We start from the raw sequence: 14664 nt of genomic DNA, 5'->3' as shown, positions 1-14664 counted from the left end.
TTCCCTGCTCATTCATATGCATGTTAAAGTATGAGAAATGCTGTTCTAGATGAATAGTTTGGGTTTTATGTTATTTCTTACAGAATGTTCCATTGGGAAAAACAAAAACAATATTTTCAGCTAAAATGCTTTTTAAATTTTAAATAAAGTTATGTGAAATAAAATGTTGTCATTATTTGAAGTTATTTCAAACAAATGTTAGTTTGCATTTTAGGATTCATTGTGGATATTTTTATCGACTTAAAAACTTTAATTCTATAAGTAAAAACATAAAACAGGAGGAAGTGTTTGGAGGTGATGGATCTGTTTTATGGCATAGAATTTGGTGATGGTTTCATGGTATACGGATCTCCAAGCTCATCAAATTATATACATTAAATAAGTACACCTGTTTGTTATGTCATCATACCTCAATAAAGTGATTTAAAAAACAGTTCTGTTTATTGTCAGTTGCTAGAACATACATGTACATAGATAGGACAAAAGGAGTCTATATATAAGATGAAGAAGAAAAATAGTTTTTTTTTTTTTGATTTGCTAGTTTTGTTTCTATTTTTGAAAGAGGATGGATGAGTAAAAACTACAGAACAGAAAATTAGACCTTAAATGGAAAGTATTTGAAAGAATAGAACTAAAGTTCACAGTGGAATGGGAATGATGTCCTAACAGCTTTTGGAATTTTTTATGGTGCAGCCTTTTCATTTTCTTCTAAAACAGAGCACCTGTTTATACAAAGGATGAAAAGTGTCATGGTGAACAGTCACAGGAAGAATAACTGTTTAGTTTATAGCGCTGTATATTTTTTAAAAAGGGAGGTTCTAACATATGGAATGTGAATTTTCAGATTAAATGTTTTTAAATGTGAATTTTTTATAGTTCAGCTTTATCAGTTGGAAAATGTACATAAAGTTATGAATGTGTACTTCCTAAAGCACTTTTGTACATTAATAAGTATTAATGGTAACTTTATTTATGAATTTTGGATATTTTTATAAGACATTGTTGATTCTCAGGGTTTACATAATATAAACAAAAACATCAAATAAACTTTTGAAGTGGAGATGTAACTGACAGTACACAAATCTTAAGTGTACAGTTAGTTGAATTTTTTATTTGTATATGCTCATTAATCTCCACCCAGATCAAGATATAAAACGTATGTCCAGCACCTCAGAAGGCTTCTTTATGCCTTTTCTCAGTACTGACTTCTATTTCCTGTTTTTGTGTGCTATTGAAATTCACATAAATAGGTTGATACAGTTGAACTTTTTTGGATCTGACTGCTTTCATTTAACGTATCTGTAAAATTTATCCATGTTGTCTACGGTAGTTCATTTTTAAATTATTATGTAATAATTCAATTGTATAAATACACCACGGTATATTGATAGATACTTGGATTGTTTCCAGTTCATAGGTATTGTCAATAAGGATCCTATGAATATTGTTGTCCATGTCTTTTGATGGATATAAATTTTCATTTTTCTTGTGTGTATATACAGGAATGGACTCTCTGGGTGTTGGGATTGATAGCTTTAGTAGGTACTGCCACTCATTTTTTTAAAGTGCTTGCATCAATTTACTCCACCAGAAATGTGTGAGGGTTTCAGTTGTTCCACATCCTGTCCAGTACTTGATATGGCTAATCTTTTTAATCTTAGCCATTATGGAAATTGTGTGGTGGTCATTTGTGATTTGTACTTTTCTGAAGACCAGTGATGTTGAGCCGTTTTTCATATATTTATTGGTTGCTGTATTGCCCTTTTGTGAAGTGTCTTTTGAAGTCTGTTACCAATTTTTCTATTGGATTATCTGTATTTTTCTTACTGATTTGGGGGGCGGTTAAAAAATGTATTCTGGATTCAAATCAGCATTACAAATATTTTCTCCCAATTTTGACCTGTCTTTTCACTGTCTTGATGGTATGTTTTGATGACCATAAGATCTTCATTTTAATTTTGTCCTATATCCTAACTTTTATTCATTTAATCTTTTCCTGCCCCTAGGTCATTAAGTTATCCTTACATGTATTTTCTAAGAAGCTTGGTGCTTTAGCTTCTACATTTAGGTCTTTGGTCCATCTCAAGTTAATTTTTGAGTATGCTGTAAGGTAGGGGTCAAGGTTAAAATCTTTCCCATTTGAATATCTAGTAGATCAGGCACTATTTATCATAAAGTCAATCCTTTCCCACTGAATTGCAGTGGAAACATTGTCAGAAATCACAAGAACATATATGTGTGGATTTGTTTTATAAATGTTTATTCTACTCCCATTGGTTTGTCTGTCCTTGCACCAATACCACACTATCTTGTATAAAGGTTAACCATTAGAAATACATTTCACTTAAATGAAATTAAATTGAAGTGAAAGGAGGGTATTAATTAGATATTTTTCTTCTTTCAATTTTCTAACCATTATTTTTTACTACATTATTAGTAAAATTGTAAGTCGTGTTTATACAACTGCCATAATTTTCACTTTGCCTTTGAAGTGTGATTCTGAGCTATTGCTAATCTGATAGATGTGTGTAAAAGTGCTTCATAGAATGTCAGTTTATTGAATGAAGTGAGTACAAGTAGCACTTGTATCATTTATCATTGACTCTGCTAACAGAGGCATGACTTTTGTTTCAAATTTGCACAGCTTTTAAAGACCTTAATTCAAGAGGGTAAAAAGAAGTTTTCTCATCAGCTCTTACTGGTGCATAAGATTTTTGTCATTGGCCTTCTGTTTTGATTGGCAACTGACAAACTCAATTTTTGAAAGATATTTTGTAAGGTTTTTTTGTTGTTATTTCCAAATGATACTATACTGTAGTTTATAACCTAGAAGAAGAAATTGCACATGAAAAATTAGAGTCTTAATCATATAGTGTATATTGCTATATTGAAGCATCCCTGGAGGATTTGTTAAATTCTTGATTATTATTATTATTATTATTATTTTTTGTGGAAGGTTTTGGGAAACTGAGATACACACACACACACACACACACACATTTCCTCTGGTTTATATAGTTGCCTATTTCTGTATTTTTTTTTAAGATTTTATTTTATTTATTTGACAGAGAGAGATCACAAACAGGCAGAGAGGTAGGCAGAGAGAGAGGGGGAAGCAGCCTTCCCGCTGAGCAGAGAGCCCAATGTGGGGCTCGATCCCAGGACCCTGGGATCATTGCCTGAGCTGAAGGCAGAAGAAGGCTTTAACCCACTGAACCACCCAGGAGCCCACTATTTCTGTATTAAAGCTGTTAGAGTGCTGGCATATCTTACTGATTTATACTTATCTAAAGATTCCCCTGAGTCATTTTTTAATATGACTAGCTTCTGTGCATTTTGTATTACTTATGTATATGCATATATGTATATAAAATACCTGTATATTCTAATTTAATTTCTAAAATTATAAGCACACTTATTTTATTAAATATTTTAAAACATTGGAAATACAAAGAACAAAATAACAGTCATCAATCCCTGTTATCCTGAATTAATTGTTGTTAATGGGTTGACATGTTTCATTCAGTTTGGGTGATAGATGGATTTGTTATTTTTGTAAAATTGATATGCATAAACTCATTATAAGGATTCAGACCGTGCAGAAAAACACAAAGATGAAAGTTTTTAAAAATTTCTTCATTTAGAAATAATATTAAGTAACCATCATTACCATCAGCTTTTTTATTTTTTAAGATTTTATTTATTTATTTGACAGAGAGAGAGCACATGGAGGGGTACTGGTAGAGGGAGAAGCAGGCTCCCCACTGAGCAGGCAGGCGGATGTGGGGCTCTATCCAGCACCGTGGGATCATGACCTGAGCTGAAGGCAGATGCTTAACAAATTGAGCCACCCAGATGCCCCTCATTGCCATCCATTTAACAACATTTTAGATATCTTTTTTAATTGGGTGAATGCATAGAGAATACTTTTATAAAGATGACTTCATATTCTAGAGTCTTTCAATTTGAATTTGAATTTAATACAAAAAAGGAAACAACTGAAAGAGGTGTGAAACTTGAAATAAATATTTTCCATGGGAGATACTTTTTCTTCAATTTTGGCTTCAGCCTTGGCTTCATGTATTTCGGGGCTCTGTTATATGCATAGGTTTCTAATTGTCATGTCTTCTTAATAATAAACATATAATACCCTTCTTTGTTTCTAGTAGCAGTTTTTGTTTGAAGACTTTATTTTATCTGAAATTAGTATAGCTACTGTAGCTCTCTCTTGGTTTTTGTATGCAAGGTTTATCATTTCCCGTCCTTTGATTTTCAACCTTTTTGTGTCTTTAAATCAAAGTGTTTCTTGAAGACAATATATAGATGGTTGGATCATTCTTTTTAAAAAAAAATCCATTGCCAGTCTGCTTTTTGGATGGCATGTTTAATAAATTTACATTTAACTTAATTGCTGATAAGGTAGTGCCATTTTGCTATTCTTGTATGTCTTAACTGTTTTTGTTCCTCTGTTCCTCTGTAACTGCCTTTTTTTGTGTTAATACTTTCTGGTATGCTACTTTAATTCCCTCTAGGAATTTAAATAATTACTATTTATTTAAGTAAACGTGTGTGAGAGTTTGTGAGTGTAGTTAGTTAGTTTCTTAGTGGTGCCCTGGGAATTATAATTAACATCTTAAGTTGTAGCAGCTCAGGTTAATACCAACTTACTTTCAATAGCATGTTAAAGCTTTACTCCTACATAGCCCAGTTTTCCTCTTCCTTTACAGTGTTATTTGTACAAATTACATCTTTTAACATTGTGTGCTCAGTAACATGGAATTATAATTATTGCTTCATTTATTTATTTATTCTTTTAAATCAGGGAAAATATAATTACAAATGCAAAGTACATTAATATTGTCTTGTATTCACCTATGTCAGAACCTTTACTGCTGTTCTTTATTTCTTCATAAGAGTTTAAGTTACTGTCTAGTGTCCCATGCTTTAGCCTGAAGGATTTCCCATATTTCTTGTGGAACAGGTTTGGGACTCTGCTCCCCTCTCCCTCTCTACATACTTATAATCCCTCTCTCTCTCTCTGTCAAATAAATAAATAAAATCTTTTTAAAATATCTGTCTATATTAGTATTGTAAGTACTCAGAAAAATGTGTTTCAAAAAATTCAGAGAGAGGTCTTCTTGGATATCGTGATGCTGGCAAGTAGAGGTAGTGAACTTGGCATACCTTTCACTAAGTACCTGGTTCTCTACCAGTATTTTAGATGCAACAATCCTACTTAGTCCTTACAGAATCTCTCTGACGCTCTGTGAAGTTAAAGAGCTTACCCAGGACCACACAACTAGTAAATGGTAATCTAAAATATAAAACTAATCTTTAACTTGTGTACTTAAGATTTTGGTGGCAGTGTTACACTCTATAGAATACAGTGTGTACTGTGTTTTTGTGAAGTGTGTAGCCCATTGGCCAATGCCCTGAAAAATTCCCCATGGTGCTTATTGAAAGGAAGATTCCTCGGCCACAAACCTGTGCATACTGAACCAAAATCTCTGAGATTTGGGCCAAGGGTGGGTGATGATTCTCAGTTATGTTACTGTTGGGGGAGTGCTGGTTTCTGGATTGCCTTTTTCTTATGACTTGGGCTAAAAAAACAAAACAGTAGGCCATTTCAAGTTTGTATAAAAATATAATTCTACAGTTCAAAGACCACTAAGTTTTCTAATTAAAGATTTTGTAATATGTCAAAGCTTTACATCTTTTATATGTATTATTTAACTATGAGTTGCATTTATTTATGCATTAAATTTCAGCGGAAAAATATAAGCAGTGGATGAACTACCCTTTATTTTAGGTTGAACTCCCACCACCTGATCTTGGACCAAGTTTGGCATTAAATCAGACACTCACATTGTTGCGTGAAGTTTTGGCCTCTCACGATTCTTCAGTTGTACCATTAGATGCCCGTCAAGCTGACTTTGTGCAAGTATGTTATAAGTCATTTTTAATAATTAGTTATTGCTTGTCTATTACACATTCTGTTGAAATTCTGGCATTTTATAACCCATACATTTTAACAGTCCTTCTCATTGATTCTTCCTTCAAATATTGAACCAGGTCTCTTTATTTTTGAAGAGTATTTTATTCAGTGAAGCTCGTTGTAAAAAACATTATGATTACTGTAACCTTTAATCTTTTTAAAAATGTACTTCTGTAAGTTGGCCCCCTTCCAATTTGAGTTTCACTGACTGGGGAATAAAAAATAAATTTCATTGTGTTTGCATTTATAGGTTTTATCATGTGTCTTGGATCCTCTCCTCCAAATGTGTACTGTATCTGCCAGCAATTTAGGCACAGCTGACATGGCCACTTTCATGGTCAATTCACTATATATGATGAAGACAACACTAGCTCTGTTTGAGTTCACTGACAGACGTCTAGAAATGCTGCAGTTTCAGGTAATTTTACCGTAAGATGACAGCTCACTGTGATGGGGCCTTTTTTCTGTATATGATCTCGTTACTGGCTTTAATCCAGTTTTAGTGACCTACTTTTTATAAATCCTTTGGTTTAGTCTGATAGAAGTCCACATACACACACATACATAAACAAACACACACTCTTGGTATTTTGGATTTGTTTGGGGGAAGCTAGAATATATAATAAATATGATATTTTATTCAAACCATAGTTTGTGATGATGGAATGAAGCTTTTCTTATTGATTGGAACAGTTATTCTGTATGCAGATTTCAGTTTCTGAACTGTGAATAATATGCTATATTTTTCAAGCTTTCTAGCTAGTGCAGAAGGTGTTACAGAGGACAGATATATTTTTATCTATGTGTAAACCAGTGTTAGGCAAAACATTACAGTTTGTTATACCAGTGACTCTAGTCCTATAAGCCAAATGGTATCACTTAAGAGTTTGTAAAATGGCTAAAACAAAGCATTTTGTAAAATTTACCCGATACTTGGCTTCTGATTTTAAAATAGTGAGTTTTGGTAAATATAATGTTTTTAAGAAAAAATTCTGAGTGTTCTGTGTTATTGCAAGTATGTAAGTAATTTGGCAGTGGCTATGGTAAAAATTCATTTGTAAAGTTTTGGGGGTTTCTAAGGAATAAGCTTTGGTACATATAAACTTCTGATATTTTCTAATTTTAATTCCTTTTGAAAGAAATATAATGAAGTATGATTAATTTTTCTTTCTTATATTACTTTTTTTGTGGAATTAGTAAAATTCTTTATTTAAAAAAAATTTCATTGCTTTTGACTATATTTATCACTAACTCAACCCCCAAACTTTGCCATTTGTCTCAGTCTTAAGAAGTTCAGATATATCAGGTATTCATGGATCTGTTTTATCCCCAATTATCTGTGTTTCTTAACTATTCCATGGTCATGTTTTGCATTCCAAGGGGACAAGCCCCAGTGTGTAAGTACGTGTGAAGCCTGTGTTTATTCCATGCTTGCTGATCGGCTGTTGGCCAACGATGGTTGCATGGCTCAGCCCCAGAGTCAGTGGTAGAGAGGATTGCACAATGATGCAGATAGGGAAGATGTGGTGTGTTTAGGCCCTCCAAAGAAAGTTCACCTTGTGGAGTAAAGGATTCTTGATTTTCAGAGCTTTCCTATCAATTGTCTATTAATTTCCTTCAACTCTTACTTGCCTTCTTCCAGTGTTTCAAGAAAGGAGTTCAGACTAGTCTGATTCTTTCTTTGTGGTAACTTAGTCTGTCCATCTGGAAGCTTGTAAGGATTCTCCTTCGAGTTGAGATATTTCCTCAGGATATTTTTTGGCATGTCTCTTTTTCTGTTATTTCCATTTGGATTTTGCAGAGCCATTTCAGTCTGAAGATTCATCCCTTTCTTTTGCTCAATAAAGTTTTTTACTATCTAATTAATTATCACTTTTCCATCTGTTACTTTTTATATTCTGAAGCTCTTGCTCCTTAGTTGGTTTTATCTCCAGAATCTCTCTTCGAATTTCTTTTTATACTCTAATTTAATCTTTCTTTGATGTTACTGTATTACTTTTCTTCTGTTCTTCTTCAGATACTCATTTGGTTCTTAGCAGTAACTTTTTCATCAAATGTTTATATTTGCACATCTTGTTTTTCTTTGATTTCCAGTAAGTCTAATGACTAAAGGCTCTAATTGTAGTTTCTTGGGCATTCACTTATAAAAAAAAAAAGTTAAAGAACTCTGTGTCTTTTAGTAGAGTTGCCTCCGGAAAAGATTTGTTCTAATTATTCAGATGAGTTTTCTCTTAGAATATACTCACCTCTCTTAAGTTAGTTGTAAGTTTTTTAAGGGGAGAGGTGCTCAGCTATTGGCAAGCATCCAGATATTAATAGCACCGTTAGTGTTAAACTGCGCCATGGATAAACAAACTGGTAAAACAGAGGGAACTCCCTGGTCAAGAAAAGATGGAAGACCCCAAACTCTTGGGCCTGTACTGGTAAAAGTAAGGGAGCAGCAGACTTCTTCCCACTAAGGGTTGTTTCAGTCCATCAGGGTAGTCTAACTTGTGTGGATTCTGCCTCCATTAGCATTAGCATTAGATGGGTTCCTCAAAGATATTACGAAGCAGATGAGCACATACAACTTAAATCTGCTAGCTTAAGCAGTTCCTAACCTTAAATCTTTGACCAACCTTCTGCCAGTCCTCAATTCTCCCCTGATTCTAACAAACCTGCTTCTCCAGATGGCACATTTGATTCGTTGAGTTGGTCCAAGAAGTTGGAAGGGTAAGGGAAATGTGGAGGTCAGGAACATCAGGCCTTCATCTTCCCAGAAGTCTTTCTAAATATTTTATTTTACACTGTTGTTATTTTTACTGTTTATTGTTTTTTGTTTATGTTTTGCTTAGTGCGATCTTTTAAAAGAACTGACAAACAACTCAGATTTTTTGACTAGTGACTAGTCCTAGAGTCCTCTTCAGTTATTTTTAAAGTGAGACTTTCTCTCCCTTTTGTAGGAGGACTTCCTGTTTGGGGAAGGAAAAGCTTTGTCACAGAAGCAGCCCATGTGGCTCATGGTCTGGCCTCATAGGCACTGCAAGGAGCAGGTCCCTGATGAAGAGCCGACTCCACAGTGGTCTACTTCTACTCTCATCAGTCTTATTCCCCTTTTAAAGTATTTTCTTTCTGTTGTGTTTTATTTTAGATTGAAGCACATTTGGACACACTTATAAATGAGCAAGCTTCTTATGTTTTAACTAGAGCAGGCTTGAGTTCTATCTATAACACCGTACAGCAACATAAGCCTGAACAGGTAAGCACATGGGTGTTCCTAACTGGAGAAATGCCCATTTAGAGCATGCGTTCTAGAGCTGAACTGTAGCTTGAATCTTAGCTCTGCCACTTAATAGTTTGCTTTGTTTTAAACTGGGAAAGTGACTTATCTCTGTGTCTTTCATCTGTGGAACTAGGATAATAATAGTATTTCTATTACAGTATTCTGAAAATAAAGTGAGAAAATACAGGTACAATTCCTAGATGACTACCTGAGATGTAGCAGAGTGCCCCCAAATATTAATTTTTACCTTGGTAATTTTGGTTAAAAATATGGGAAAAAGCTTAGTAATAAAATGTATAAAGGATATTCATACTGGTAAATTTTCTAACTTCCTATATCACTATCAGTTAATTGAATGCATAGGTTACTGTGTAAATGTAGTCATCCCCTTTCTAACTTGGCGAATCTTGGTCTATTATTTTGGAAAGGTAAATATTTTGAGGCCAGCATAAGATCTTGTAAAGTTACAGGACTCCAGTGGAAGTAGAGAAGGGAGTGGGGGAACCCGAGAAAACTAAGTAAGCATCTTTCTTTAAAAAGCAGAGAACTCAAAATCTTTAAAAAAAAAAAAAAAAAAAGGGGCACCTGGGTGGCTCAGTGGATTAGGCCGCTGCCTTCGGCTCAGGTCATGATCTCAGGGTCCTGGGATCGAGTCCCGCGTCGGGCTCTCTGCTCAGCAGGGAGCCTGCTTCCTCCTCTCTCTCTCTCTGCCTGCCTCTCTGACTACTTGTGATTTCTCTCTGTCAAATAAATAAATAAAATCTTTAAAAAAAAAAAAAAAAAAAAAAAAAAAAAAAAAAGCAGAGAACTCATTTAAATGGCATTAACATGAAGAATATTTTACAGTCCAAGAACTTCTAAATGAAGCTCTCAAAAATTACCAGTTCCAAATTTTTTATTCTGATAAAGCAGCAAGTAAATTTCTATCAAAGAGAAATCAATTCTGCTGCTGTTGTATACTACTGAAAACTGTCAGAGTGCAACTTCAAGCCTCCATGATTTACTGACATTTTCTAAGTGCTTCCTTGCATTTTTGCCTTGCTTGTGTGTAAATCTGAAATATACTGGTGTTCTCATTGTTAATAAACTTGTGCTTGTCACTCCTTCCAACAAATATGATGGCGTGCCTTCATGCTAATTGTGCAGAAATGATCAAGTCATAGTCCCTGCTCTAGTTGAGGTTGAAGAGGTGACACTTGAGTTCTTTGGAAAGGGGATGAATTTCCAAATTTGGGGTATCTATTAATAGACTATATTTCATAATTGAACTATAGCGCTATAGCGCCTTTTATTTACATCTTATTTTTGCTGTTTTGTTTTGGTTTTTTTTAGGGCTCTTTAGCTAATTTGCCCAACCTAGATTCTGTGGCACTGAAGGCTGCAATGGTAAGTGAATAGTAAAGCATTTCAACGTAGGTTTCCTCATAAAACATTATTAATTTTTTCCTGTGTGATAATTTTGTCCTGGATGGTAATTTTATCTCTTGATATACTGCATATATCTATAGTATATTTATAGTATAGCTATTTATACAACTAAATAAATGTGAAAAGTAGACAATTACGAATTATGATAATGCTGTTAGTTTAATTATACAGATCCAGATCTGGGAGTCAGCCCCTGCATCTTGTCACTAACCAAATGCTGATAATTTTACGTCTTGTTCTGTCAAATATCTCCTCTTCTGTCTACCGTGTTATTGTCCTTGTAGTCTAAGATGCATCAGTAGCTACCTATTTGGTGTCCTTGCATCTACCATTATAACCTTCCCTTCTTCCTGTAGCCAGACATAACTTCTTAAAACTTAAATCAGATTCTTCCCCCCACTTCAGTGGTTTCCTTAATGCTTTTGCCAGTAAGGATTAAAATCCTTTAAAGAATAGTAGAAGACCTGCATGAACTGATCCCTGTTAGCCATTCTCTTTCTCACCTCAAGCCTTCATCCATGCTGTCACATCCATTCTATCTCTCTGACCCCCCACTACACACACACTCTTACTTAATCTCTGTTCATCTCTTAAGATCTCACTTCAGATATCCTTTCCTCAGATTCTTTTGCCAAATGCAGAAACTAGATCCATCCTCCTGATTTACACTTTTATAGGGCTTTGGTGTTTTCCTTCATCCATAACACAATTTGTAATTTTATATTTATTTCCATTTTTATCTGTTCATGATCTTTCTCAGTAGATCATAAGGTCTTTGAAGCTAGGGACTGTCCTCTTTTGTTCACCATTATTTACACTTTACCTAATATAGTACCTTCCTAATAATAGGTACTCAATAAATATTAGTTGAGTGATTAGGTAAATTAACAATTAACAAATACAGTGGATTTAAGAAAGTAAGGTAGACTTGAACTCTGATGACTTTTCTTGTTAATACTGTTATTCAAAAGTTTAGTGAAGTAGATTAAGGCAAGTGACTTGGATTCAGAATTTTAAAAGTAAATATTGCTGATACTGACTATATTAAGAAGTTGACACTGTTAGGGAATTTTAGTTAGAATGTTAAAGCAGTAACTCGTTTTGATCACAAAGAACTCATTATTTGTACCATGGTATGTTTGCTAAGTTTTAACCCTTAGAAGTGATGATTGTGTTTGAGATGTCTACTAGCAGATATATGCACTTTATGTTTTGCTCTTTCTCTACTTCATGTAGGTTCAGTTTGATCGTTACCTGTCAGCCCCAGACAGCTTGCTGATGCCACAGCTGAACTTTCTTCTAAGTGCCACAGTGAAGTAAGTATTTTTTGTGTGTGTGTGTTTCAACTAGTTGGTAAAGATTCATATATTTTTAAAAATACCAAGCACATTTTTTAGAAAAAATTTACATTGAATAGTAGATTTACCTTTGAAGATCTATAGTAACCAACCTTGTTTTATGTCTGAGTACCCCTATGAGATCTGACCTGACCCTGTTCATACTTATTGCTTATATATATACAGCTCCAAAGTCTCTATTCAGTGAATGGTTTATAAAATGAATATGAATATAATGGGATGTGTATAGCCATAATACAAAATTCCCTTGTATTAACAAAGATGTCCAAATGACATTTAAAATGTTATGGAAGATGAATAATATATTAATTGTGCAGTGCAGATGAACTACTTTATAGATTATTTTGGATCTGGAGATAGATTTTTAATTGTTCAGTATCATGTATTTATCAGGAATATGTTCGAGACAAAGAATTGTGCATTAAAATCTTAGAATGTTACGGTTAGAAGAAACAGAGTTGATATTGTCTGACTTTCTTGATTATAAGGAAGATATTGACAAATTGACACCCAGTTGTGTATTAAATGCTTCCTATATAACAGGCAAGGACTAAGATTCAAAAGACATTTGCCCTGTCTGCATGGAGATTATAGTCTGTTGGATCAATTAGACATGTGAACAGGTATTTATATTAAAAAGTAAGAAAAGAATCAAACTTGAAGAACATATTTCAGTTATCTGCAAGGATGCAGTGGTACAGAGTGGTGGGTGGTACATTCGTTTTCTCTTGTTCTGGAGAGTAGGTCTACAGCAGTAAATAAAGCAAGGAGGCAGCTTTTGGTTGAACATAAAGAAAAATTTGGTCTCAAATAGAATAGGCTGGAAATGGGATGGACCATTTTTTTCTCAGGCATAAAGTTAGGGAATTTTCCCATATTAGGTGTAGTTAAGAGTGAATGATTTTAATTTTTTTTATTTCATATTTTATTATCCTTTATAGTATAAAGATCTTATACTATCTACATAACTGGTATTCTTTTTTTTTTTTTTAAAGATTTTATTTATTTATTTGACAGAGAGAGAGAGAGAGATCACAAGTAAGCAGAGAGGCAGGCAGAGAGAGGGGGGAAGCAGGCTGCTTGCTGAGCAGAGAGCCCGATGCGGAGCTAGATCCCAGGACCCGGAGATCATGACCTGAGCTGAAGGCTTAATCCACTGAGCCACACAGGTGCCCCTACATAGCTGGAATTCTAAAGACCGGAGAGATTATAAAAGGAACTCTATTATGCCATGGCTCAAATTGTGTGTGTTTCTTGAATTTTTTTTTTTTTAAATGAATACCTATAGGTCCTTTAGGTTTAACCACACGTTTCAGTCTTAGTATTTGAGTATTGAGTTGTTTGGGGCATCAATAAATATGAAACATACTGTTATTCTTTTCATAATATGCCAGTTGAGGGGAATTTTTAATGTGTTTTATAAAGGATGGCATGTAGCCAGATGACAAAAAGGAGAAAATGGACATATTTGGCTATAAAACACTTGAAGTTTTTGATTTTTTTTTCCCACAGAAAACAACAATATAAACTGAGTTAAAATACAAACAGTAATGTGGAACAATATTTGCAAGTTATGTAACACACAAGTTATCCTTGATACGTTATCCTTAATATAGAACAAAATCCTGCATATCAGGACAAAACAGAAAAACAGGCACTGTATGTTTGGACAGTTCACAGAAGAAATGGAAATGGCGAGTAAATATATGAGAACATATTAGTGATCAAAAATGCAAAATAAACAGCATTGAGAATTTCTGCCTATTAGATTACTGACAATAAAAAGTTTGTTATGTGTTAATGGAAAGGGTCTGGGAAAATGGAGATTATTTCATATGCTCTTGATGAGAATATAAATTAGTACAATCCTTTTAGAGGGTAATTTGACAACATTCATCAAAATTTTAAAAACGTGGGGCACCTGGGTGGCTCAGTGGGTTAAACCGCTGCCTTCGGCTCAGGTCATGATCTCAGAGTCCTGGGATCGAGTCCCACATCGGGCTCTCTGCTCAGCAGGGAGCCTGCTTCCTCCTCTCTCTCTGCCTGCCTCTCTGCCTAACTTGTGATCTCTCTCTCTGTCAAATAAATAAATAAATCTTAAAAAAAAAATTTTTTTTTTAAAAACGTATGTCCTTAAACTCAGGAATACTTCTCAATAGATTTTTACCCCCCTTTCATAAACTTTAAATAATAGTTTAAAGTTACAGAACTAGCAGTGGGATTAAGCACTTTCTATGACTGTATCTGAATTCTTTATCTGTGAGGACTCCTCAGATTCTCTAAAGTTTAAATGATATTTCAAATCAAATTTTTGTCTTCTATTACTGCAGGATTTCAGTTTTCCATTTATTCAGTTTTCCATTTTATTCAGTTTTCAGGATTTCAGTTTTCCATTTATTCAGTTTTCCATTTTATTGTTTTATTGATTAACAATAATAATATAAATTTTGTTGTTAACAGCCAAATAAATGAACATAGTTTTTGTAATATTGTCTTAAAATCCAAATTTTTAATTAGTATTTTGTTTTTATAGTATATACCTAACATCCCATTACAAATTCTAATATAGTTACATTTAAGAATTGAGAAATACGTGTAAGTAATAATAGAACAACTAAGAG

General features: G+C 33.9%; 1 protein-coding gene across 2 annotated transcripts in view; it reads left to right on the top strand.

Annotated features, from left to right (window-relative positions):
* The window catches only part of COG6 (component of oligomeric golgi complex 6), a 76524-nt gene that overhangs the window by 50635 nt on the left and 11225 nt on the right, over positions 1-14664 (top strand). For both annotated transcript variants that reach the window (XM_059143838.1, XM_059143840.1), the window contains exons 14-18: positions 5810-5941; positions 6246-6413; positions 9126-9233; positions 10590-10643; positions 11922-12001. In XM_059143838.1, the coding sequence (XP_058999821.1) occupies positions 5810-5941; positions 6246-6413; positions 9126-9233; positions 10590-10643; positions 11922-12001 (542 nt within the window). The remainder of the gene's footprint in view (positions 1-5809; positions 5942-6245; positions 6414-9125; positions 9234-10589; positions 10644-11921; positions 12002-14664) is intronic.

Source organism: Mustela lutreola, chromosome 13 (assembly GCF_030435805.1).
Source record: "Mustela lutreola isolate mMusLut2 chromosome 13, mMusLut2.pri, whole genome shotgun sequence".
In the NCBI taxonomy this organism is placed as follows: Eukaryota; Metazoa; Chordata; class Mammalia; order Carnivora; family Mustelidae; genus Mustela; species Mustela lutreola.
This window is presented reverse-complemented; position numbering and strand designations above follow the sequence as displayed.